General features: G+C 43.2%; 2 protein-coding genes and 2 non-coding genes across 4 annotated transcripts in view; 1 reads left to right on the forward strand and 3 right to left on the reverse strand.

The window, feature by feature from the left end:
* Positions 1–4,732: 4,732 nt before the first annotated feature.
* RPL27A (ribosomal protein L27a) lies at positions 4,733–7,938 on the reverse strand. The gene is made up of 5 exons (XM_049650588.1): positions 7,905–7,938; positions 7,447–7,510; positions 6,927–7,002; positions 6,075–6,249; positions 4,733–4,905 (listed from the first exon to the last, which is right to left on the reverse strand). The coding sequence occupies exons 1-5, from the start codon at positions 7,905–7,907 to the stop codon at positions 4,777–4,779; spliced, it is 447 nt and encodes a 148-aa protein (XP_049506545.1). The 5' UTR covers positions 7,908–7,938; the 3' UTR covers positions 4,733–4,776.
* On the reverse strand, positions 5,029–5,159 carry LOC125917641 (small nucleolar RNA SNORA3/SNORA45 family). The gene has a single exon (XR_007456250.1). It is a non-coding gene; the product is annotated as a small nucleolar RNA SNORA3/SNORA45 family (small nucleolar RNA).
* On the reverse strand, positions 6,618–6,747 carry LOC125917650 (small nucleolar RNA SNORA3/SNORA45 family). Its single transcript, XR_007456254.1, has one exon. It is a non-coding gene; the product is annotated as a small nucleolar RNA SNORA3/SNORA45 family (small nucleolar RNA).
* Positions 7,939–8,040: 102 nt separating the features above from the next.
* TRIM66 (tripartite motif containing 66) overlaps positions 8,041–27,222 on the forward strand; it is a 55,319-nt gene continuing 36,137 nt past the window's right edge. Inside the window, exons 1-2 of the mRNA XM_049650453.1 lie at positions 8,041–10,666; positions 17,798–18,110. The gene's annotated coding sequence lies outside the window, so the exon portion shown is untranslated. The remainder of the gene's footprint in view (positions 10,667–17,797; positions 18,111–27,222) is intronic.

A 27,222-nucleotide genomic window follows, 5' to 3' on the forward strand; every position in this document is an offset into this window, starting at 1 on the left:
ACACAGAATCGGAAGCAGGCTCCAGGCTCTGAGCTGTCAGCACAGAGCCCGACACGGGGCTCGAACTCATTAACTGTGAGATCACGACCTGAGCTGAAGTCGGACACTCAACTGACTGAGCCACCCAGGCTCCCCAAAAAGTGGTCAGGACTTCTTCCCAAGCTCTGTTTCACATGGTCTCTTGACCCCTAAACAGATGGTTCTCAATCCTATCACCATCCAACACTCTACTTTTCTATAGCAAATACTCTTAACTCTACCCTTTACTACCTTGAAATGAAATTCATAGATAATATAACCTACCTAAACACATCTTAACTTTAATATAAATAGGGATAAATAAAAGTATTTTGTTTTAACATGTATTTAAATATGTAAATGCTTGGGCACAGATACACTTAGAAGACACAGTGAGGTCAGATGCTCAAACCTGTACACAGAGTTACTGTGAACGCAGTAGCTACACATGCAGACAGAGAAAAGTGTTTTGTATTAGTAACTCAGATTCTACTGAGTATGTACTGGGTTGAACAACTTTTGGTAGTATTCTGAAGAAAACCCAGTACGAACTTCCATTGACTTAAACAGCATTTGGAATCCTGGAAAGCTGAGAAGTATATGAACTGGAACAAAAAAAGTTTTTTTTATTACGTATAAAATGATCTAAACTAAAATTTTCTTTGTTGTTTGGAATCAACCCCATACATCGAAGGACATTTAGCACCATGCTTGGTTGCTTCCCCTCCCTGTGACAAAAACTTCCCTCCCCATTTATTTCCAAATTGCACCCCCTAAAGGATGGTATTGCCACCATTGAGAACAAATGTCCTTAAATAGTGCCTTTCTGACAACCCTGGGTTAGTTGCTCAGGGGTAATACAGTGCTGTCTCCTTTACCAAAAGCCCCAATATCTGTGGAGTGTCAGCCCTCTATTCTGGAGTTTAAAAAGGTCCAGGGTTTTCTCCTCAATCAGTATGGTAGAGCAGGGCAGGCTGCCCCATTATATCTTTAAATGCTTATTTTTTCTTTCTCTCTGTCTCTTTCTTTACTAAGTAACCATACTCTATAAGCAGTAGTGTCAAAAATGAGGAGAGGAGTGTGGGCTTCTTAAGGGCAGTATTTTGAAGGAGTGCCCCTGGAAAACAGTATTATTCCAACTCTGGCTCACATCGAATGGTGCGTGAAATTAGAGACCTAAGAAAATCACTCTGATTATAATCACAGCTCAGTTATATTTTTGTTAAAAATAATACCCTTTATTTCCCATGTAGACTTGTAACTTACCTTGTACCCAAAATGACTTATTTATAAAGATACATAAACTATTTTTTTTAAAAAAAACTTAAAGTGGGAATAAAAGTAAAACAAAGAGCCAGAATGAAGCATAATGAATGCTTTAACACTTTTAAGGATGATACACAAAATTATTTTCTTGAGTCAGATAATGTGGTGGTATGCATTACAAAACATCTTAGGTTTATTTGCCTATGCAGGTGGTGGTGGGTATCACATAAAAGGTCATGGAAACTCTAGACCAAGAGAAAATATTACTTTTCAGTACTGGCAAGCTATTGGTAGCTTTCAAATTATTTTCTGTCCATTTATATTGCCTTTTAATACGAAAATAATATGCATTTGGCTAAGCAAGAAACTCAAACTACCGAAACATACATCTCTCCCAAAGTTCATGAGGAAATGCCGGCTCAGTTTTATGTTCTTCCAGAATATTCCCGCGTGTGTACAAGCAGGTACCCAAAATAACTTGAACATAGCCGGCGCTCATCTTTTTGAAAACAAACTAATTCTGAGAAGTTTGGAAATTCCCCTTCTAACGTGTATAAAGGTCATGTTAACGCAAGTGAGGCCGAAGCAGGATCTAAAGCGCTGTGAGGTTAGCTGGGCCTCCCCTCCCCCCTGGAGCAGGCGGGTATTAAACTCCCCCACCCCGGCCTTGCAGGGTAAAATCTCCCGGCCGCGACACAGCGCAGCCCGCCCCCGCCCCCGCCCCCTGCCGGAACCGGCTGAGCACTGAGACTGAGCAAACGCCAAAAGGGCTTCCGGCCGTAGGAGTGGTAAAGGTCAACGTGACCCCGGAACCAGAACTTCACACCCTCCGGAAGTAGTTTCTCGGGGGCTGACGGAGTAGAGCTGCCTAACGTGGGTGTTGAATGAAGGCGTCGCCAAGATAGGGCAGTGTACGCCCGTGAGGGCAGGCACAGGAGCGCCAACCTCTGCAGGTCTCTGGCTGTCATCCCCGTAGCCTCCCTTCCAGTGGAGGCGGATGTAGACGCTGAGCCTACCCAGGCAGAAGGCACGTATTTGAATTTAAAACAATTTTTAGCAGATTTTGATAATGGGGTCCAATTTTGCCAATTATATGGCCGTTATTGCCAACAAAGCTTGTTATAGCTACAGCCTCGAGGTTTGAATAAAATATATATTTAAAGCACACGTACCTTAGGCCGTAAGTTATCTCCTTGGCAATTCAAGCTTATGGAAAATTTAGCTGTTAACCTTATGTGCTTGGTAACATTGTTCTTCACAATTTGAATAGGTAAATGAATGGTTTAAGGAAATGGGAGTTACAGGGGTACCTGACAAAATTCTGTTCCCCATGTATGGGAGGGCGTTAACTCTATATACATCTATCAGCTACTAGAGACCTAGCAGTAGGGGCCTCTGTGCCTACAGGGCAGGCTCAAAGCTTGGCAGTTTCAACATTTTGTTACCTCCGCATGGACCATTGTTAATCTAAGCAGTGGTACCTTGCACTCAACTCAAACAGTCACAGCGTAAGGTTTGCATTTGGTCCCATCAAATGAGCCAAATGGTCACTACAGGTCTGCTTGGAACATGAAAGTATGGCTTTTCATTGGTCACTTAGCTTCCTTGGCATTAACACCTGCAAAAAAAAAAATCAAAGCGTCTGCCAACTTGTTAGTTGTAGATGCTTGAGTAAATGAACCAGGCAACTGACCCTGCCCTTCCCAGGCCAGGTACATGGTCTGGTACCTCAACTGTCTTCGACTTAAAATAACTGAGGGACTTTCACGTTCAGGGTGTCCATTTACAACAGGATTGGAAGGAGTATTATCCCATTCAACCCCATCCTGTTTATGGACAGTGAGGCTACATGGTACAAATAATGAATTTCCAAGAAAGACCCTGGCTATTAAGGAACTAATTTTCATCTATCTTTCACTAAACCCAACCTGTCCAGGCCTAACCATTTTGCTGGTCAGCCCTACCCCAATTCACCCACTCACCAAGTCCTGTCCATTGGGTCTTGTGAATCCTACTTTGTTTTCTCATTCCCATTTTCTTGGTTCTCCCACTGTAGCCCACTCCCTAGCTACATTCTCCCTTGAATGCTTATTGCCCACCTAACACTTGCTTAACTTTTCCAAGTTGGTAAGCATGTATGCTCTTTCCTCTGCTTTGATCATTTTGCCTTGACTTAATCAGACCAAGGGGCTTTTCTTGTCTGCTTCCCTAACTGTCAAAAAGGTTTAGTAAAGCCTTCCATTTTACTTAATCCACACAATCCTCAATTTTAAAGATGAGAAAACTGGACTAAACTTAAGCCACCACAGCTGTTATGGTTTGGACTGCAATCTCAAACTTCATCTCAATCTTTTAAGATACTGTATTTATACATCTTTGGATCTTCAGTGTCTATTTGGAATCAATTAAACATTACTCTTATCAACTATAACCTGTTTAAACTGATGGCCTCAGCTTCCATTTTATAGGTACACTATGGGAAAACCCATGGGTTTTATCTTTCTCCATCAGGACTATTACAAAGAAGCAAATCCAAATGATAAAGTTGTTTGTACAAGGGAGGAAAGCCTTCCTGGCACTTTTCTTAACCAAATCCACAAAGTTTGCTCCCCTGTGCTTCCTTATGTTTGAGGGTCTGCAAAATCCCCACCTGATTCCAGCTTCTGGCTTTTAGGATTTCCCAAATTCTATACTAGGAACATTTCAGACCAGAATCATTAATATCTCATGATGTATTTCTTTGAACATTATGACTCCTCTGCACAAGGACACAGGCTTTCTAGATTCCAAACCACTCTGATGTGTAAAAGCCCTGGTGCACTTAACATTCAGATTGGTAGGCCCCATCTCAAGATTTTGGTTATGACTAGAACAGTGTGGTACAAGATGAGGGAGCCAAGGAGGAAAAACTTTAGTTTCAGGAATTACATCTTTCACAATTGCTTCAATCCTAACACATTGTTCACTATTTAAAATGTGCCTATCAAACTGAGTCTTCCTCTTTCCAGGTGCCTGGCTCAGTCAGTAGTGCATGCAACTTGATCTCTGGGTTATGAGTTAAAGCCCCCACACTGGGTGTATAGCTTACTTCAAAACAAAACAAAACAAACCCCTCCACACACAAAAATCCCGAATCTCCCCCGTGAGCCATGCATGACAGTTAAGGGTATTCTCCCACTCACTGTATTTTCAGAGTATACAATGCAAAGCAGGCCTTTCAACTCTAAGATACACAAATATGCTATCAACAAATATTCTCACTTTATAAATGTTCAAGGTAGGTAATGGGCCAAGTCCTTTTAAGTACTGGTGCTATCTCTTGCACATTTTCTGAGTTGGCAAAGGAGCTCAGGCCCTCATACCCTTACTCCTGGATTTGTTACGTGGCTTTCCAATGTACAGGTAAGAGAGGTAGGGGTGCTAAAGAACTTACACCCAGACCAGAAGAGAAAAGCAGTTGTTAGTATTTAATGAACCTCTCTCCATGTGGCTTCAGGCTACCAGGACACAGGCTCCCCCCACACCCTTAATCTTCTCCTCAGCTCTTCTACTGAAGAATTTGGCCTTCACGATGACAGGCTGTTTGGGGAGCTTTCCCTTTCCCAATACTTTGTAGTAGCCCTGGAGAGATTGGGGAAAAAAAAAAAAAAAAAGAGTTTATAACACACACCATTGCGGGTACCAACTCCCTGATGCGCATAAAGAAAGATGTCTGCCAATCTGCTCCATCTAGGAACTGGGAGGGCATGTTTCTGATCTGGGCACTACCGGGGGCACAGAATGCCCTCGCCAGTGAATCAAGACCAGTGGATTCTCTCTGAGGACTCTAGCACACCAGGACAAGAGATGTGTCAGGATGTGACTCTAGCCTCAGGCAAAGCACAAACTCCCCTCTCCAATTACTAGCTGATTAACAACAAAAAAAAGAAAAGAAAAAAAAAGAAAGGGAAAACCACATTCCCAGCAGTATTCCAAGAAGTCCTGCCCATGAAAATTGCTCAAGTGATGTTACACAGGGAAAAGAGATTTAAAACTTAACTGAAAGCCCCCTTAAGATTTAGAATACCTCCACACCCATGGGAGCTGACACTACGCCCAGAGCTCCAAAAAGATATACAAAAATGCTTTGTCATCATCAGTGTTTTGGGGTGTGGGTGGGAATCTCTTCAGATAATGTAGCTCCTTAAATAACAATCAAACATATTAGGACTTTATTCTGTAAGGGGAATAAAGATTCAAGAGCTGTGCCTCATGTAAGCAGACCAGAGCCAGTTGAGTTAACATACTGCCAAAAGCTCAGGCCAGAAATGCAAACCTGTACAAATCAGGGCAATAGTGGGAATGAAATTATGGATTGGAAAAACATTCAAGAAAGAATACAAGTACTTGAATGAATGAGTGACTGGAAAGATTATTATTCTTCCAATATTTTGCTTGAATCACAATTGAGCTCAATTTTGGTGAGTTAGCTGTGACAATTCTATCAAAAGGTGGACCAGTCTGAGGGCACCTGGGTGGCTTCGTCGGTCAAGTGTCCAACTCTTTATTCGGCTCAGGTCACGATCTCATGGTTTGTGGAATTGAGCCACGCATCAGAATTCTCTCTCTGCCGCTCCCCACTCCTGCATGCAAGTAATCTCTTGCTCTCAAAATACATTTTTTTTTTTTTTAAAAGGTGGAACTGTCTAGTAGATAACAGGGTATAGATTCCAGGTAGGAGATCAAGTAGATTAGATTACTAAGAATTTTAAGACGCAAGGACCATATAAAGGTAACAAATATTCACTCACCGATCGCACCACATCAATGATAGGAGCAGCTCCAGTCTTGTTTTTGGCAGCATTTACCCGTGTCTGCTCACTGACCAAGGTCCACAGTTTATCAAGGTTAACAGTTGGGCAGAAGCTCTGGTTCCTTTTTAAGTGGTAATGCCTCATACCAACTTTTCCAAAGTAACCTGGATGACTGGGAAGAGACGGGCAATCACTTTAATGATCTCCCTTTAGTGATGTTTACCATCCTCACTGTCCATCTCCCTTGGTTATAGTGTAAATTGTTCACTGGTGGATTATAGTGAAATAGCAGGTACCCCATTCGTTGCTGAATTAAAACAAATCTTTAAGAAAAGCCTCCAAAGATGTTCAGGAGTAAAAAACTACCCTTATTTCATGGAACCAGAAGTCACTTAGAAAGTAAGAGGCAGTGCCAAGACTAAAGGTCTTCCAGCTCACTTGACAAAATTTTATGGAAAATCAACACATTCTTAGAATAGAGGTTTTCTAAGCAAATTTGGGGGAATAAGTGTATCTAACAGGTATACAGGTTAATCTGATACATGTCACTAACCCGGTGACTGACTATGCCATGAGGGTCACAGCCAGTGAATAAGGTCAGCAATTACTCTTCGAGGACTCTAGCACACCAAGGCAATAGCTGATACCCAAGCGTGACTCTAGCCTCGATGACAAGTTCTCAGTTCACATCAAATGGTAACCTGGTGAAAGGTAAAAGCCAGGAAGAGACAAGGCTTTTGAGTGGTAAGAGGCTTGCTTCCCATTAAAGGTGTTCTAGGGCAGCCCTCTGCCCCTAAATGCAGACTGCCAGTGCCAGTGAAAAGTACAGTACAGCTAAGAGGCACTCACTATTTGTCAAAGTTGATCCTGTGGTGATGCATGCCACCAGCATTACCCCGGCCTCCTGGGTGCTTCCGGTGCTTGCCTGCAAGAATACAAAGTTACAGTTAACAGAGCCCTCACCAGCCCCTCAATTCTTCTCCCAAAACCATTTCCCCACATTTCTGCATCTCTACTTATCTTGTTCCCAGTCTACAATACCTCTCTAAGCATTGCTATTCCTTCAAAACTCCAGGTGAAACATCTCTATGCAGTGTTCCACATCACAGCACTATCCACAGTGCTCCATGCCTTCAATCAATTCAACACTTTGCCCCAGTTTTCATTCATTCCTCCAAATGATGTGAAATTCCCTAAAAATGGAGTACTGGTGAGAATTCTCACAGGGGAAAGAAAAAAAACAGCTAACATTCAAACTTAATCCGAATGACCACACAAAGCTAACCCACTTCTACCCTACCTACTTCCTGGCTAGCTAAGCACCCGGCAGGGAGTTCAAAGCAGACCGGGATGGGACGCCGGCACTTACCAATGCGGCCGTGGCCATGGCTCACGTGGCCCCGAAGTTTCCGGGTCTTTCTCAGTCTGGATGGCTGTATGGAAAAAGGTGCTTGGTATTAAGGCCAAAGGGAGGTAGGTGTGGCAGGGGGCCAACTTGCCCGTCTGCGAGGCGTCTGTAGGCCTGGGGAATTAAGATCTGCTTTGTAGCACATTCAGCAAAGTTGATATTACGAACTGGCCTGGGGACAAGCGGCCTCATCAGGGCGGCGCCCAAGCGCGCCGGCCCGCGTGTCTCAGAGACCCAAACTCCGAGCGGAGCACGCGGCACCAAGGCCCCAGGCCCCGGCCGGGCACCCTGCGCTGAGGCCTGTCATGCGCGGCCTGGGAGACCGGGCTAAGGTGAGGGGTGGGTGGTTGGGGTGCAACGCGAGTGGAGCTCGCGGCCTGAACCAGCAACAACGGGGAAGCACGAAAATAAGCACCTACCATGTCGGCGGCCCAGAAGAAAGAGGGAGGCCTCCGCGAAATCTCGCGGTACTGACAACGGAGGCGGAGCCAATGAGACTCACTTCCGGCCAGGGAGACCCGGCCTTGGGCGGGGCCTCTTGGGTCTCGCGGGTCTCGCGTGACTATAAGGCTGGCCCCTGCCTCTTTCTGCGGGGTGTCCTGGTCCTCTCCAGGAAATACCACTGGATCTGACGTGTGGGCCTCGTGCTGGTCGCTACCTTCTTTCGCTCTGGCTCTGAGGCTGAGAGCTTTCGCGGAATCCGGCGCTTGGGGCGCTGTGTAGTACAAGCTGTCGCGGTGACTTGGCCCTGGAACCCGACTAGGCCACCGTACCCATCAGACGCCCCAGTTCTGAGTCGTCCAACGCGTCTCGCTCCGTTCTTGCGGTCTGCTCGGCCCTGCCGGTAGCGGTTGCTCTCTTGTCTCCCAGCCGCAGTGAGGATTCGCGAGACGCTATTTGATCCTCAGCGTGCTTACCGGGTGTCTCGCTCTGCTACCTTTGGAGTCTTTCACTAGATGTCTCCACCACCCACCGGCACCTGCTGACCTACACTCCAGGGAGGCGTTCGGTCTTAATTCCTCCTTTGCCCTTGGTGCTATCATCTGGGCCTCCACAGATTGAACAATCTGATATACTTCAGGCACCAGTATACCTGGTTGCTTTATGGTCCTTTTTATACAGACTCTGTAAATACTTTTTCTAACCACCCAGTTTGAATTTTCACCTGAACCTAGTTGACATGGCCGTGACCTCCTCTCCTGGACTAGAGAATCCCTGTTCACTTCGACCCAGTGCAAGTGTCTCTTTTCCTGTGAAACTTCTCTGACCCATTCAGTCATTGTTGCTTACTTTCCCCACTTGTGCCCTCACACAATCAAGTACATAGCTCTTATATAATTCTTGATCCACATTTGTCTTCCGTACTAGACCAAATTCCTTAATGGCTCAGGAATATTTTCTTTTATCCATGCACTCCCAGTTCCTGGCATGTAGTGCATGTTCAACAAATTATTAAGTGACCTAATGTAACTACTCACCTCCCTGTCTTCACTAACTGGAAGAGCCCTCTTTCGATTCTCAATCAGTGTTCGAAATCCCATTCTTTCAATTACTCTGTGTGTGTATTTATTTTCCCTGCTCCATTCCTGTCAGCTAAAATATATTTTAGCTAAATATCCTAAATTCTCCCTGACTGTCTTCTACCTGCTACCCTGGCTTTTTCCTTTACAGCCAAGCTCCCCAAAAGCAAAGTCTACAAATTCTGTCCATTTGTTCATTTCCCATTCATTGTTTAATCCACTGCAATCTAGCCCTCAGCTACACTACTTCAATGAAATTGCTCTTATTCGAAGCATCAATTAAATACCAGTTGAATGGACTCTTCCTATTCCTCATACCACTTCTCTCTGTTGTACTTTACCTCTTTCACTTCTTTATAGAAATTCTTGCCTTCTTCCTGTCTCTCTGGCCACTTCACAGCCTTTTCAGGTTCTTCTAATTTTATGCACCATTCAAGTGGTGATATTTTTCACCCTCCGGTTCTTGCTCTTTATCTTTTCACAATACACAGTCTTCTTGGGCGAATTTATTTTGGGTGGCTTCAATTCACAATGTTACTGCTGAGCTCCACACTCATGTGTTTACTTAATTTCTGATTATTATTCCTTGGACATTCTACAGACAAACTAGGTAAACATATTCAAAGACTTCAATTTTCCTTTCTCACTGGTGCCTTCTCCTTTATACTGTATCTTGGTGAGTGGTGCTCATGTCCACTTAGATAGTGATGTCATGGACACCTGAAAATTGTTCCCAAGCCTTCTTTTCCTCTAATACACTGTCACCATATCCGTTTGTTCTCTATCTCAGATTTGCTTCCTCCTTTCAAGCCCCCATGACACTGCCTTCATTAAGACCCTCATCATGTCTCTTATCCTGAGTTCAGCATCCTCCTGTGGCACCCTGCTTGCATTCTAACCCTCCTCCAGTCCCTTCATCCTTCACACCTCTGCCAGGTTAATCTTCCCAAAACATAACTTTCATCCTTTCACTTACTTGATCAAAAAGTTGGATAGCTCCCTATTACCTACAGAAAGGCCTATGTACCTTTCCAAACCAACCTCAGCTTTTCCTCTTATAGCAGCTTTCTACTGTAGCCAAACTTGGTACATCCATTCTACCTTTTTGCCTGTGCTGGTGCCATTTCTCATGCCTATACTGCTCATCTTATTCCTGAACAGATATCCTGAATCTCCCTCAACGTTTAGGGCCCACCTTATATTCTGCTTCTTCCCAGAACACTCCAGTCCAGAGTGATAATAGCCAAATACACCTTGCAATCTTACAAATTGCCTCTGCCTGAGAGGTCAACACTACCAGCTCCATTTTATGAATGAGAATGAAAGAATTGAGGCACAGAAGTTTGAATGACTTACCGGTGGCTACAGAGCTGCCAAGATACAGAGCCTGGGCCTACCTAGCCTTTAGTCTTCTCTTTCCAGATCTGCTTTTACCTCAGTGACCACTCCCTCTCTGACCTCACAGTATTATGGTCTTCATCACTCCTTCAGTCCTCAATCACATACTACCTGTGGCCAGCAGAAACAGGGGTCTTGAGAGTCGGGGGAAAGGTCCAAGAAGAGATCACCCTGTATTTGACATTGAAGTTGGCCAGGAAGTGCACAAGGGATGAACCGAGCTACCTGGAAACTACCCTTGGGAACATGGTCTGTGAATGGAGGTAAGCTGGGCAGAGCTTTGGGAATGAAAGGTAACCATCAAGTGTCTTGTGAGGAGGGCCTAGAGCCAGGACAAATACTGTTCAGGGGGTATAGGTAGGGTTCTGGGTAATTGGCACTGCTTCTGGATAGTTTTGCCAGGTTCTTTGGTTATAGAGGAGCTATATCCTATCCCTCAGGCCATCCATCTGAATGGAAATTCTCCGAGTGGACCAGCACTCTGTGTTGGGTTCTGTGTTCACCTAACATTCTTCTCATTGATGGTTCTATCACGGTGGAGGGAATTCCCTGGGTGATTGTCTGGCTCTGGTTTCTAGCAGATTCCCTTTCATTCCTAAGGTGGTTTGTCAATGTGGGTTAGTTTCCCTAGGCTGACCAGCTCTGAGACAGCAAGTTCTGTATCTGCAAAGTTGAGTAGCATCCAGACATTAGGCATTAGGTAACCTGTCCCTCTCCACCAGGCACACGGAAAGTGCTGAGACATGACCTCTGAGAGGCCTGCTTCTCTGTGACATCTCTTCTGAAGTAGAGTGTGGTCTTGTGACATCTCAGGCATATGGGCTCCCCCGGAGAGAAAGGGCCTCAGAAAATATCTGTGAAATGAGCAGAAGGGAGATGATGCCAGACAGCAGCCTGGCGAGACAGGTAAATGTGGTGCTGACCTTTTCTGGAACCCACGCCTTTCTCTAGGGAACCTTATGAACACTCCCCACCCTGAAGAGGGCTCTGGTGGTCCCCTTTTCTTTTTCTCCTCTCTGGGTTCCTGAGTTCCTTAGCAGTCCTTCACATGGCAACAACAGCCTGGGTAGATCCAACCTTGTTTTCTTGCTCTCCATCTTTAGGTTTGGACATTTGGAAAGATTATGTTGCTTTCCTTTTTCAAGTAAAGGATTGTTAATTTAAGATGGAAAGAGCCAGGGTTTCTGTTCTTTTTTTTTTTTTTTTTTTTTTTTTTTTTTAATGTTTATTTTTGAGAGACAGAGTGTGAGCGGGGGAGGGGCAGAAAGAGGGAAACACAGAATCTGAAGCAGGCTCCAGGCTCTGAGCTGTCAGCACAGAGCCCGAAGCGGGCTCCAACTCACAAGCTGTGAGATCATGACCTGAGCCAAAGTTGGACGCCCAACCAATTAAGCCACCCAGGTGCCCTAGGGTTTCTGTTCTTTTTAAGTGAGAGTTCTAGAAAAACTCAGAAATCCTAATGTATTTCAGAAAGGATTTTAAAAATAGCATGTAATAGAAAATCCAGTAAAACATTAAAGAAAATCTTTAAAAATATAAGTATAAACATCTCAAATGATAACACTTTATAATGCTTTTTTATGTCTGAATATTACTTTCAGCTCTTGTCTACGTGGAGACATAGCTATCTACAAAGCTGATGATCATAGCATACAAATCCTTTTGCATTCTGCTTTTCATTTAATTTTCATTTAATACCGTGACATTTTTCTGTATCACTACTCAGTCTTCATGATTATTATTTTTAATATCTTAACTGATTTATCTTCAGCATGTACTGTAATTTACTAAGCCATTTTCTCCTGTATTTTTTTTGTTTCTTTTTGGTTTTTTTGGTTGTTGTTCTTATTGTGTTCTTTGCTATTAGAGACAGTGATGCAATGGACATTTGTGTATATGTGTTTTTTCTTCTTCTATTGAATAGCTTGTCTAGGGTAAATTCCCAGGAGTGAGATTGCTGTATTATAGGGTATGAACATTTTTATGATTCATTTTATGCTGTTTTTTTCCCCAAATGGATTGTACCAATTTATGCACCAGCAGCATGTATAGTTACCACTTTCAGCTACACCAGGCTCAGGGGGTTTTGTTGTTGTTGTTTTGCCTTTATCAGTAGTTTTTGATAAATGGCAATATAGTATTTAGAGAAAAATCCATAGGACCACAGGGTTTTCTTGAGCACAAAGTAAAAATAATCTAATTTGAAGATTAGGAATTTCCAGGAGTCTTTCCTAACTGTGTTGAATAGATTTTTTAAAAATCTCATTATACTACATGGAAAATGTATTCCTAGAAGCTTTGTTGCAAGCTAGGGTGGAAAACCTTGCTGCCATTAAACTCAGAATAGCAAAATGTGAAGAGAGGAATTCTAGGATATTAGAGGACAGTTTATCCAATAGCACAACAAGGAAGGGCTTAAATATTTGGATTTTAATTTAATTTCAGGTGATAAAATCAGCAGAAAGAACATAGAAGCTTGGGTTCATTTCCTACCCCTATTTTTTTTAAGTTTATTTATCTACAGAGAGAGAGCAGGGGAACGACAGAGAGAGGAGAGAGAGAATCCCAAGCAGGCTCCACACTGTCAGTGTGTGCGGAGCCTGATGTGGGGCTTGAACCCACCAACCACTACATCATGACCAGAGCTGAAATCTGGAGTCACCCAGGCACCCCTCTACCTCTATTTTTACTTGCTGAATGATATTAAATGAACAACATACTCTCTTTGGATCTTAGTTTTCTTGTTTTTCTAATGAAAAATACTGAGATTTATTCTTTCATTTTAGAAATATTTATTGAGTGCATACTGTGTGTAGACACTATGTATATGTGCCAGGCAGTGAGGAGTGGGGACAATGGTGAACAAGAAAGACTAAGTTCTGTTCTAGGACTGTGTCTAAAATAGACAGTAAAGAAGTAAACAGATAATATATCATGTTCAAACCATCTAGCATCGAGTGGGTGTTCTCTCATTGCCTAGTGTGTCTCTCTCCTCTTTTCCTCCTGAACTGAATCTTGTTTTGATGATCACTTGCTCTGTACTACCCGTGCGAACAGTCTTTGAAATTCTTACCCCCAATGTGGCATGGAATGACTTGCTCTGCCATTCCTTGGCAAGGCTACAGAAACTCTCAGATCAGGCTGTCGGGTGTTAAAAGGAAGTGATTTGTGAGCAAGGTAATGTTATATGTGAGGCTTTCTGTCCTTCCAGGCTTTCACATGATGTTTCATTTAGTCCTAGTTTCCTGGTTCCATGACTTAGAGCAGAGGTCTCAGGCTGATTACTGGTATATGTTGTTTGACTCATGCTGTTTTCAAGTTTATATATTTTTTTTAATGTTTATTTTTGAGAGAGAGGGAGACAGAGTACCAGTGTGTGTGTGTGTGTGTGTGTGTGTGTGTGTGTGTGTGTGTGTGTGGCGCGGGGAGGGGGGTGGAGAGAGAGAGAGAGGGAGACACAGAATCCGAAGCAGGCTCCAGGCTCTGAGCTGTCAGCCCAGAGCACAATGCCGGGCTCAAACTCAGGAGCTGTGAGATCATGACCTGAGCCAAAGTCTGATGCCTAACCACCTGGGCCACCCAGGCACCCCTGTTTTCATGGTTTTAAATTTTAATTAGTTGCCAACGTTTCAGAGTTTAAGTAAAAATTTGGATTTCTGGCGTTTTGAAAAACTAAGATTTGGCAACAGTGGACCCATATTCTTTTTATTATTATTTTTAATGTTCATTTTTGAAAGACAGAGAGAGACAGAGCACAAGCAGGGGTGGAGTGGGGAGAGAGGGGGACACAGAATCTGAAGCAGGCTCCAGGCTCTGAGTTGTCAGCCCAGAGCCCAACGTGGGGCTCAAACCCATGAACCGCGAGATCATGACCTGAGCCAAAGTCGGACGCTCGACAGACTGAGCCACCGAGGCGCCCTGAGACCCATATTCTTTTAGGTGGAGCACTTCGCTATTTACATGCCTGGCCCCCATAGGCATTCGAATCTGCTACCCCTGGCTTAAGTACATTCTGCCATACTCTATCCCTTTTTCTAGGTCAGAGGAGGTAGGAAGGAGAGGGAAGAGCTAAGGCATAGTGGAAAGCAGCCAGAGGAAGGGGATAGAAGAGAGGTCATTTGACCGTCCCCCTTTACTCTCAAATCAGAGACTCTATTGTTTGGTTGTGCCTTTAATTTAACCTTTACCCTCTGAGTTACTTCAGTTGCTCTTCTAAGACAGAAGTGAAATATTTATTTATATTCTTACCCTGAGTTGTGCCCACTGATGTTGAAAAGCCATGCCACCACTTTGAATCCCCTGAGTTGTTATTTATTTATTTTTAAAGTTTATTTATTTATTTATTGAGAGAAAGAGAGAGCATGAGCGGGAAAAGGAAAGAGAGAGAGGGAGAAAGAGAATCTTAACAGGCTCTGCACCGTCAGCATAGAGCCCGATGCAGGGTGATCTCATCAACCCTTAAGATCATGCCTGAGACGAAATCAAGAGTTGGATGCTTAACCAACTGAACCACCCAGGCGCCCTCCCGTCCCAGAGTTGTCATTTGAAGCCTAATGCAACAGTTCTCAAAGTATGGTCTGTAGACCTATGGCAGGAAGCAGGGGCAGGGTGGGGATGGTGATGGTCCCTGAGACTCTTTCACAAGTGTCCACAGGATCACAAGTTTCCACAGAGTCAAAACCATTTTCATAACACTACAGAATGTTATTTGCCCTTTTCACTGGATTGTCATTTGCACTAATGGTGCCAAAGCAAATGCCAAAGGTGGTGTGTAAAAAGCCAAAGATGCTGGTAGAAGTCATTGTATTCTTCACTGCTAGGCACTTGCAGGAAAAGGGAAAGGTCGGGAGGAGAAGGGAGAAGCCAGTTTCACTTAGGTGTGCCCATGATGAGGTAGGCAATATTTTATTAAATTCCAGTCCTTAAATATGCATCATTTTAATATTCTTTGTGAAGAAACTGGAAGTGTGCATAAAGCATTTCTACTTATTAGGGTGAGGAACTGCACTTGTACTATTATTTGAGTTGCAAGCTGAACTAGCCTTTTTTTTTTTTTTTTTTTTTTTTTGTACAACACCAGTTTTACTTGAGAGAACAGCTGACAGACAAACTGTGGTTATTCAGACTTGAGAATATGGCAAATATGCTTTCAAAAATGAAGTGAGCCTGTCATTTCAAGGAAAAAAACCTGACAGTATTTGTTGCCAATGATAAAATTAGAGCTTTCAGCAAAATTTAGAATTCTGGTAAAGGCATAGCTGCCTCTATGAGTTTGACATCTTCCTAATAAAGTATTTTCCAATAAGACTGGAGGTGATGTTTAAGAGTGTGATGTTTTGTTATCGTATAAGGAAGCATCAGTGTTTGAAGCATCTACATAAGTCATTGGATCAATGTTTTCCAAATGACAGATGCCTGGTGTTCTAAAACGATGCCTAGGTAGAAGGGCAGTTTACAGTGCAAGACAGACCAGTGGATTTTCATGTCACAGGGTAAGAAAAATTCACTGATGTAGTTTCAGATTCCACATTACAACTAACCTTTAAGAAAGTGCCACTTGTTGTAGTTTCAAAGGATATCCACAGTTACCTGATAAGGCTATTAAAAATACTCTTATCTTTCCCAATCGTACAGCCCTGCGAGGCTGGCTTTTCTTCATACACTGTAAACAGAACAACATACAGCAGATGGACTACGGAAGCAGGTATGGCAATCCAGCTGGCTTTTATTAACACAGACATTAATGAGGTTTGCAAAAAGGAAAAACAATGTCACTCTTCTCCCTAAATTTATTTTTTTAATAGTTTGTTTTTTCCTAAAAAGTTTGCTATTCAGGTGGACATGTAATACATTTATTGTTTTTAAATGAATTAATATTTTAAAATTATCTCAGTTTTCATTTATAACATGGCAAATAGTAGTAGATATAACCCACATAAATAAAATCTCTTTGGTGTCCTGAATAATTAAGTCTGATATTTTCGAAGTCTAACAAAATAAACTCAGCCACACTTAAACCTTCTAAGACAGATTGCCCTTCCCTCCACCAGCACTACTATGCTGCCCTCTGGGAAATAACTACTCTTAGAGCCCCAAAATGAATTAGAGGTGAGAGTCCATCCATTATTTTATTTAGTGGCATTTTGCTGGGCCTCCAAGCAGCCTGGCCTCTCCCAGCCCTGTCACTCTTCATCTTTAATGGGCTTGGCTCCCAAAGACTATGGACTGAAATGAAAGTTCTGTCAAATCTGCATAACTCCAGAGCTCCAGATGTGAATTCAATGACATTTGGTTTCTTTCTTAAGTAGGTACAAGTATAAAATGAGGTACACTTCTTCTACTCTTATACAAAACTTACATAAAATTGAATACAGTTTGCAAGTTATAAAAAACCAAAACAATCAAATTAACAATATCAGTTTCATTTGCAGATGATGTGTTGCTGAACTAAACTGCTATTACAGTTTAAATGTGGTGCTCCCGGTGTGGCCAGGTGTGGCAAACTTTTGCCAGGGTGATGATGGCTTAATTTCCCTACCTCCTACATCTGTTCCAAGCAAGATGAAACATTCCTCACCACATGCCACAATGTTATTGAGACTTCATGTGGCAAGAATGCATCATTTACATATTAAGGCTTCCCCTTTCTCTTTCCATTTGCCTGAGACAAAGTAATAAGTGCATGGTGTGAATTAGATCCTAAACTCTTAACACTGCCTCTAAAATCTTGTTGAGGTGTATATGCAGATGAACTGGAACATTTATAGATTTAAAAATTCTTATCAGAATGAATACTAATTTTAAAAAATAGTGAGGAGAACTCACAAAAATATGTGTGTTGGACCTTAGCTTGAGAAATATTTCAGTAGTAAGGGTGTGAAGTCCAATTTTGAATTTAAATTTGAACTTTGCTATTTGCCATCTGTCTTTGTGCAATTACCCAAACTCTCTGAACCTCAGTTTCCTCAGCCTGTCCTTCATGGTTTTACTGAATTCGTAGAAGTATCATAATGCCTACCTCCAAGAGTAGTTGTGAGGTTTGAGATAAAGCATATAAAGCACCTGGTATAAACTTGGCTTTTAATACATTTCCTTTTCTTTTCCAAAATCTTGGACCAGGCTTGCCCACTAATAAAAAGAAGCACAGGTAGATCTTGGACACTTTTGAAGTCAAACAAACCTTGTAAGAAACACACAACCTAGCAGACCTCTCTAGGCTTTATTTTCCACAGTGGAGATGCTGGACTCTCTCTTTGAGCTCAAGTGAGAGTTTGGGGCTGAGCCCTGCAGGTTTCAGGGCACGAACCTCCAGTTCTCAGAGTCCTCTCTGGCCTGTCCAGGAACATCCCCCACCCCAAAGAAATTAATCACTCTGCTTTGTGCTTCACTTACAGGCAGTGGAGCTTGCTCGCTCTGCACGCTGCTTCACACCTGAGGAGGTCGTTGCAAGAGCCCCGGTCCTGGGCACGGTCATGGGCATGGGGTCAGATATGGGTATGAGCTTTATGGGGCTGCCACTAGTTGACCAGAAACACAAGAGTGGTCATAAGGAGCCCGTGGTACCGGCCTGTTCATTGTGCCGACAGAACCTGCAGGCTGTCGGTGCCTGACTCCTACCCTGCCAGCATTTGCTCTGTAAGGACTGCTTCCAGGGCTTGATCCAGGAGCTGAGGCAGGTTGCCAAGGCTTGTGGGACTGTCTCAGATGGTAAGTACAAAAGTACCACAGGTTCCCCTCCTTCACATCATAGGTCTCTTCCTGTTTCATAGGAACCGAATTTCAAGCGTAGAAAGAATCGGAATTTAAATGCCCAAGGGACACTCATTGCTGAGCACAACTCTTTAGGGAATCTGTGAGACAAAGCAAATCCTCTTGATGCCTGCTATATCTGTTTTGTAAGCTGGGACTCGCCATGCTTGGGATTTCCTTAAATTGATGGCAGACCGAGAAACCTGGGAAGGTGTTGATTCAAGGTTTGGCTGGCTCCCCAGACAGAGAGGACGTGTGTCCTGGCTCACTAAACTTCCCAGGCGAGGTGGAGGGAGAACTGCTGGCCCCCTAGGATTGGTCAGGACCTGATTACGAACAGACGCACACTGACTAGCAACCATTCACCAGTTAAATTGCTGCTTAGTGGGAGGAGCTTGTGTCTCACTCCTGAACATCAGGTTTCCTAGGGAACAGTCTCATTGAGGACTGTGAGTCCTTGGAGACAAGAACCAGATCCCTTCATCTCAGCGTTCTAGCACAGGCATGCAACAGAGGTGCAGTCTCTGTTGGGTGAACTTGGAGGATGAGAAAGTCAAACAAGTAGAGAGTATTTAGGAACATCATCTTTATTTTTGTTATCTGCAGTATTGTTAAAGTGATTTGTGGCACAAGTCTAGGCTCCTTGAGGCATTGTAGCAGTGCAGTTGTCCTTAGGTATGAATTTGGGGCCCTCTAAATCCTTGGGTAAACTGTGTAACCTCTCTGGGCTCTTTTGTGAGTTTGGAGCACAGAAAAGATAGTGTACGTTGATTTTAAAAATTAATGTCTGGGGGTGCCTGGGTGGCTCAGTCCGTTGAGCATCCGACTTCAGCTCAGGTCATGATCTTGCAGTCTGTGAGTTGGAGCCCCACGTTGGGCTCTGTGCTGACAGCTCAGAGCCTGGAGCCTGCTTCAGATTCTGTGTCTCCCCCTCTCTCTGCCCCTCCCCCGTTCATGCTCTGTCTCTCTCTGTCTCTCAAAAATAAATAAACGTTAAAAAAATAAAACTTAATATCTGATTTTTAAACTTAAATTTCATTCTTCCTTAACTTTTTAATTTTACCTTATAAATCTCATTCTATTTATGTGGCAAATTTTAACAATCATTTTTAAAGGGACTTTATTAATATTTGAACATATTTACAAACTTAGCTAATAATTGCTTTCATAAGTTAAACGTATTTTATTTTTCTTTTTTTAAAAAAATGTTTATTATTTTGAAAGAGAGAGAGAGAGCAAATGAGGGAGGGGCAGAGGGAGAAGGAGAGAGAGAATCCCAAGCAGGCTCTACGCTGTTAGCAGAGCCTAACACAGGGCTTGATCTCACAAACTGTGAGATCATGACCTAAGCTGAAATCAAGAGTTGGACACTTAACCCACTGAGCCATCCAGGCACCTCCTATTTTATTCTTTTTTTTAAGTATTTCAATTGTCTAGCAAATAAACATTCCTAATTAAAGGACACTTGGAAATCTAATAAGTTAAATTTATAAACATGGTGAATCTTAAATATGTCTTAAAAAGTTCCTTTAGAATATATAAAGAACTTCTACAACCCAACAATAAAAAAGATCAAACAACCTAATTTAACAATGGGCAAAGAACTCGAATAGACATTTCTCCAAACAGGATATACAAATGGCCAATGAGCACACAAAAAGATGCTCAGTATCACTAATCTTTAGGGAAATACAAATCAAAACCACAATGGGATGCCACCTCATACCCATTAGGATGGCTACTATTAAAAAAAAAAAAAAAAGAACAGAAAATAACCAGTGTTGGTGAGGATATGGAGAAAGTGAATCCTTGTATATTATTAATGAGAATATAAAATGGTATAGCTTCTGTGGAAAACAGCACAGCCATTCCTCAAAAAATTAAAAAATAGAATTACCATATGGTCCAGCAATTCTACTTCTGGGTGTATACCAGAGAGAATTAAAGAATTTAAAGCAGGGACTCAAAGAAGTAGTTGTACACCTGTGTTCAAAGCAGCATTATTCGCATGGCCAAAAGGCAGAAGTAACCCAGGTGTCCGCTGAAAGATGAATGGATAAACAAAATGTGGTGTATAGGTACAATGGAATATTATTTAGTCTTAATAAGGAAGAAAATTCTGACACATGTTACAGCATGAATGAACCTTGAGAACATCATACTAAATAAAATAAGCCAGTTACAAAAAAACAAATAGTCGGGACGCCTGGGTGGCTCAGTCAGTTAAGCGTCTGACTTCGGCTCAGGTCACGATCTCATGGTTCGTGAGTTCGAGCCCTGCATCGGGCTCTGTGCTGACAGATCGGATCCTGGAGCCTGCTTCAGATTCTGTGTCTCCCTCTCTCTCTCTGCTCCTCCCCCGTTCATGCTCTGTCTCTCTCTATCTCAAAAATAAATAAACATTAAAGAAAACCCCAAATAGTCTATGATTCTATTTACATGAGGTACCTAGAGTAGTCAAATTCATAGAGACAGAAAATAGAATGGTGGTTGCCAGCGACTGGGGGGAGTGGGGAATGGAGAGTTGTTGTATAATGGTATTGAGTTTCAGTTTTGCCCGTGTTTTAATCAGGTTTGTTGTTTTTGTTGAGTTGTAGGAGTTCTTTATATATTAGGAGTACTAGACCCTTATCAGATAATATGATTTGTAAATATTTTCTCTCATTCAGTGGGTTGGACTTTTGTTCTGTTAATAGTGTCCTTTGATGCACAAAAGATTTGAATTTTGCTAAAGTCCAACTTCTCTATTTTTGCTTTTGTTGCCTGTGCTTTTGGTGTCATATCCATGAAATCATTGCCAAATCCATTGTTGTGAAGCTTTTCCTCTGTATTTTCTTTTAAGAGTTTTATAGTTTAACTCTTATGTTTAAGTCTTTGATCTCATTTGGGATTTTTAACATGAACTAATTATGCATGTCTCAAGGCTTTGTGTGGCTCTCAAGTCGAAAATTAAATCATACTAATGACAATTATTAGAATCATAGTGTTTATTTGCCAAGTTATTTGAAGTGTAATGGAGAATAAAAATATAAGCCTTGGTGTCAGTGTATTTGGGCATATGAGTGTGAGTTCTAATCTGCCTGCCACTTAGTAGTTGGACAGCTTGGGCAAGTTGTCTTGCTTATGAAATGAGGATGGTAATAGTAGTAATTAACTTAAAGGATTGTTATGAAAATGAAATTATAACATACACATAGAACATTCTGTGCTACTCATAGTATATAGTAATAAGACAAGAAACATGAAAAAATACTATTATTTAGAACTTTTGAAACTGAAGTGGAAAAAAATCTGTTAGATGTGAACATGCTTGATTTAGAACAAGAGAGACAATTTCTTTTCCTTTTTTTTTTTTTTTTTGAGAGACAATTTCTTAAATATGTGGCATCTTATATTTCTTGGTATATCTTATGGTCTGGCTAGGCCTTTGCTACCTTCTATATTTGCATTTATGGATGAAGAGTAGAATCAGCTTCCATGACTACTTGGAGATTTTAGGACTCTATGCTGTGTGGTATTTGTTGGTTTGTATGTTTGTCTCCTTCATGGGTATTTGACTTCTGTGTAGCTGGCTCTATGGCATTTAGGGTACAGAGATGAAAAGGCAGGGCCCTTGTCCTCAAGAAACTCATGTTCTGTTGAAGGGCAAATAACTAGACAGATGATTATAATATGGTGCGGCAGGGGTATGAAGAGAAGGTTGTTGAAAGTTCAGGCATAGCAGCAATGCCTCTGGGAGGTTCTCCACGGACCAAGTCTGGTGGATATCAGTTGCTTACTGAATGTTTTCTGAAGAACTAAAAGAATGGTACCCAAATGAGCTGCTTCGTGAAAAGGAGAGCTGTCCTCTCTCTCTGGTAAGTCTAGTGAGAGACCCAATACCTGAACTTGATTTCTGGTCCATAATTTGAGAAGCCATGCTCTGGGAGTCTGGTTCTTTGGAAAGAGCTTTAAGCACTTCCACTTTGTCCAGCAGAGTAGGGGCACAGACTTGCTAAAATGCTTATTGTATTGCTGTCAATCTGGAGTTTTCAAAAGTAAAATGTGGAAGCAGGTAGAGAGGAGGTGAGTAGAGGCTGAAGAATAAATAGGGTGCATCAGTGCCTCCAGCCATATGCCAACAGTGAATGGGGATATGTCATTTTCCATAAATCTAGTTCTGCTAGTTGCTGGGCAGAGCTGAGCATTGCTGTGTTGCATCGGCTGTGTGCCTGGGCTCGGGTTCTGGCCAGCTGGTTTCCAACTCCAGTCCCTCGGTGGAGCCTTCCCATGCCTGCACTTCTGCACTGGTACTCAGCACTGGGGAAGACATGAGGTGGGCATCTTATTCAACTGGACCGAGTCTTTCAACTCTACAACTCCACAGCCCAACACAGAACCTGACACAGGATGGGGGCTCAGGTGAATATTTATTGATCGAATGATTTAATCACTGGATTCACAGAGATCTCCCATGGCTCTTACCTGGAAGGAAGACTGTTTCACTTGTGACACTGCCCCTTTCTACTTCTCAAGTTGCAAGGTGCACATATATTTTTCAAGCACCTGCTAGTTGGCAGAGACTGCAGTAGGTACTTGTGCCTGTATTATCTTTTCTAAACTTTGCAATCACCCTATAATTAGGCATTCCCATTTTACAGATGAAAAACCTGGGGATTGTGAATATGTAAGGTCTAAGGTCCAAAACAACTGCTAAATGTCAGCTCAGGTCAAACCTGTCTTCAAAGCTTGTGATCTGCACTGTAGCACTTCGCTCTGGGAAAGATTTCACCCGGAATCACTGAACTGATGGAGACTCTGCGGAAAATCTTTGAGGAAAGAACCAATGCTGCAGCCTGAGTCATCAGGTGCACATCTTTAATGAGGCCACAGCTTAGTTGAGATTCCCTCCCCTCCCCGCCCCCCCCCCCCCCCCCCCCCAGCAACTCCAGCACAGTGGGAAGTGTGTCTACATTAGGTCTCTGCCTCTAAGGAGACCAGCTGGGCAAAGTCTTCAAAAGGTAGTGATGGGGACCAGAGCAAAGGCAGCTCTGTGCTGAGCACACAATGGCTTAGCCATGCAGTGGGATGACTGGAGCTGAAGTCTCTGTGCAGAAAGGCTGGATATTGGAAGTGGATTTACTCAGCCAATGAGAATATCCATTTGGGACTATTTGCCTTTAAGCCTAATTGAAAATGGTCCCAGGTCAAACTCTATCTGTGAAGTTAGCCATTGAGTCACAAAGTGATACTTTAAGATGTAGCAAGCTCTGAAGGGAGATGTTGGGCCTGAAACTGACATTTACCATGTGTCTTCAAAATTCTCAGGACTCCTGTAGCTCTATTTGTTATTTTAGGGAAGAAAGGCAATTAATTGGATATTTCCTTCCCCAGGTAAGTAAAAGGAACATTGTTTTTTCTTTTCAAATCTACTAAAAGGCAAATCCTAGCTGAGAGACCTTGATTCTGATTTCTAAGTTTTAGAATCTACTTGTTTAGTATTTTACTTTTCCTGTTATCAATGTGGGTGATTGGTGAGATGTGAGCAGAACCCTGGTATGGAAGTCATGGCCTTTGGAGCTCAGTCTGGACTCCAGCACTAATTGGGCAATCCCAGGTCTTCTCTGGCTTTCAGGGCTGGACTTGAAGAGCTCTAAGAACACCAAATAACCACGATAGCCTCATGCTTCCCAAAGCTAGTGATGGGTGACAGCACATCCCTTGTAAACTACAGTTGCTGAAAAGGGGAGCAATCTCTGTCCCTTGGTGGGCAGGTCTTGGGACTTTGGGAAGATCCAAAGAGAGGGAACTGATGCAACATGCTACAACCTCAGAGTCAGAGAAGGAAATGATGATCTTAATGAGAGCTCAGCTGGAGGGGCTCTTAATGGCCTGGGGTGAGAGTGGGAGGCAGCAGGGGTGAGATCTCAGCTATAGGAGCCTGGAAGGCAGAGTTGTTTGGCCAGTCCAGGTACTGAACTGTGTCCCCAACCATTGTGGGGTCTGTTTTGGGCAGTGACCCAAGTCTCCTAGGTGGAGGGTAGCCAGCTGAGCTGGGCTGAGCTGAGTGTGCAGCAGGTGCAGAAGCTGGAGCTCCGGAGCCCTATCAGTGGGATGACTTTTTAGTTCATGAACAGTTTCCTCACCTTAATTGGCTCTCCAGGGCCCTGGGAGTAGCACCAGCACCTCAGAACAGTACCCGTTACTGGGAGAGCAATTCCCTTGGTAATAGGAAGGAAGCAGGCTGTATTCTCGGAGATATGCTGGCTGCTGCCGACACTGCTTGGGAGGATATAGCTAGAGCAGATTTGCTGAGGGAGGGAGTTCAAGGTGGTTGTGATTGATGGATAGGGTCTTGGAGGTGACCCTTGTCTGCTGGAGCTCTCTCATTCAAGGGGGACCAGCCATGGTTGACTGCTGTGGAGGCTAAAGAGCAGGAAAGACCCTTGGAGCTTATCTCTAATCCCTCACTGAATAAATGGGGCATCAGGAGTCCAAAAAGCATTAGAATCCTGCTGAATGCCATAGTTGTTACAGAGCCAGAAAGAAAATTCATTTCCTTTGCCTGCCAATCCAGGGTTTGCCCGGGCTTGAGGGCCAGTAGGAACTGCAGACCTAGAGTAGCCTGCTGCCCTTTGTTCTTCCACTGTCTCTCTGTCCAGGCCCAGTTGGAGATGGAGACAGTGGCTTTGCATGGAGTGTCACTGAAGGCCTTGGACTGACTCTTGAGATTTGAAGGGAAGGATATAGAGGTGCCAATCTATCAGATGAGATGAGCCCAGATTCCTCCCACTTGTATCTTCTGCATTCTGTTCTGGGTTCTTTCTTGGCACCGAAAGCTTGTTTCAGTCAGGTGGTCCCCTTGGAGCATGGGCTCTGAAAGCTGTGGACCATCCATCTCCTCAGCCTATCACCTAGCTCTCATGCCCAGTTTCTGACTCTAGCTTAGATCCGCCACCTGGCTGTGCCCCACACTCTCTGGCTGTCCTTGCCTAACCTCACTTTACCTATTGCCTCTGTGCATTATGTTCCTAAATCCTCTAGCCTCAACCCTGACCACTCTCTTCTATTGTGGGCTTGCATTTTGAGCTATCTAAAAGGCTCTCAGTTGCTTACAGTTCAGAACAGAAACTTAGCATGGCCTTCAAGGCTCTTCCCAATCTGACTCCAAGCTAATTTTAGAGCCTCATCTCTGTCACTCCTCCTGCATGAGCCAGCTTTATGAATCTTTCCCCTAGAGGCCTCACATTTTGACATCTGTAATCCTCTGTGTATGATGTTCCCTCCTCCTGAAGTGCCCTTTTCTTGTTAGTAACATCTTACCCCAAACTGAAGGTTGGCTCAAATGTGACCCAGTTATCATAACTTAGAGGACACAGGGTGGAGGTTAACTTGGGAATAAGCAGGACCCCATTACTGGAATTGAGCACTTTGTAAAGGGTGAGGTTAGAACAATTTAAGTAGCTGTTGCTTTAGGCCAGGGGCCAGCATACTTTTTCTGTAAAGGGCTAGATGGTAAATATATTTGGTTTTGTGGGTCATATAGGCTCTGTTACCGCTACTTAATTCTGCCACTGCAGCACAGACAATATGGGAATGGATGGGCATGACCGTGTTCCAGTAAATTTTTACTTACAAAAACAGGCAACCTGTGGTTTTCTGACCCCTGTTTTAGTCTCTGCCTGGGGAAATTGGATGGATTTGAACCTTTGAGTGACATCAAGTAGGAATATCCGTATAGGAGCCAGGCAGGCCCAGGAAAGTATGGAAGGAAATTTCAGGTAGGGAATAGTGTTAGGATGAGGCATGGAGAAAAGGGGAGGAGGCAAAGGAGGGAGTTAATTTTGGCTGCAATATAGGATTGTTTGAAGGAGAGAAGTGAGAACTCTGGAATGGAAATTTGAGGCCACATTATGAAGGGTCTTGACCAATTTAAGCTCTAGGCAGTGGGGAGACACTGGATACTTTGGTCAATGAATACGATCAAATACGTATTTTTAAAAAGTTATTCTGGTTCAGTGAGAAGAATGATTGGAGGAGACAAGACTAGATGCAGAAAGCCCTGCTAGGAGGCTACTTTAGTTGTCCTGGCCATTGGTTCCAGATTACTGGTCCTCAAATGCCTAAGAATTACTTGGGTTACTCACCAAAAATATAGATTCTTGGTCCCACACCCACATACAAGAGATCTAGATTTGGCAGATTCAGGTTTTCTAACAAACCCTCAAGATTTGTGAATCACTGGTCCAGCAAAGCAGAATGAAGCCTGACCCAGAGAGGCTATGGATACCAGAGAAAGTGGGGCCCACATAAGATGGGATTTGGCAAGTACCCTCTTACTCCCTCTTATCTCTGTTTATGACAGCCCATCCGTTTGACCCCTTTTTCTTCACACACCACCACTCCTTCCAACATCTTATTTTGGTTATGCCTTATTGGTTCTCTTTGAAACACTTCTGTCCCTTTCTTTCCATTTCTACCCTTGTTCAGGGTCCCATCAGTGCTAAACTGGACAAGGCTTCTCCCTGTGCCCCATCTCCAGTTCATCAGGATAATCATAAAGCCCAGCTTTGTCACTCTCCAGAGCCTTTGCTTTTAGGATAAAGGTGAAGCTCCTTAGCCTAGCATTCAGGGTCCTTCAGGAGCTTACTCTCCTACCAGTCTTTCCAAGCTTATTCCCTGCCACTTCCCATCTGTGCTTTTAAAATTTTCCTGTGCTCTGTGTTTTTGCAATTATTTTGTGCTTGTAGTCTTGCCTCATCCTAATGTCTTTCCTCTAACTCGACCCTGCTTTTCCTTCCCTTTTTTCTCCCTGCTTGTGTTTGACTGTATCTCCCTGGGGGGGTTAGAGTTAGCTGCCAAGGGACACCTCCCAGGACCTTTATGCATCATAAATGTGTGTCTTCCCCTTCTGAAGTCCTAATCCTCCACTTGTGACGGACAATTGGTCACTATGGCAACTGACTGTGACGTCACAGGATAAGGACTTCAGGTGAAGTGGCAGGAGCAGGTGAGTGTGTAGGAGATAGATTTTAATGTCTGTCGAAGGCCTCCCCCCCACACCCTCCTTCAGTGCCGGGGGCATGGAGGG

The sequence above is a fragment of the Panthera uncia genome, chromosome D1 (assembly GCF_023721935.1).
Source record: "Panthera uncia isolate 11264 chromosome D1, Puncia_PCG_1.0, whole genome shotgun sequence".
Lineage (NCBI taxonomy): Eukaryota > Metazoa > Chordata > Mammalia > Carnivora > Felidae > Panthera > Panthera uncia.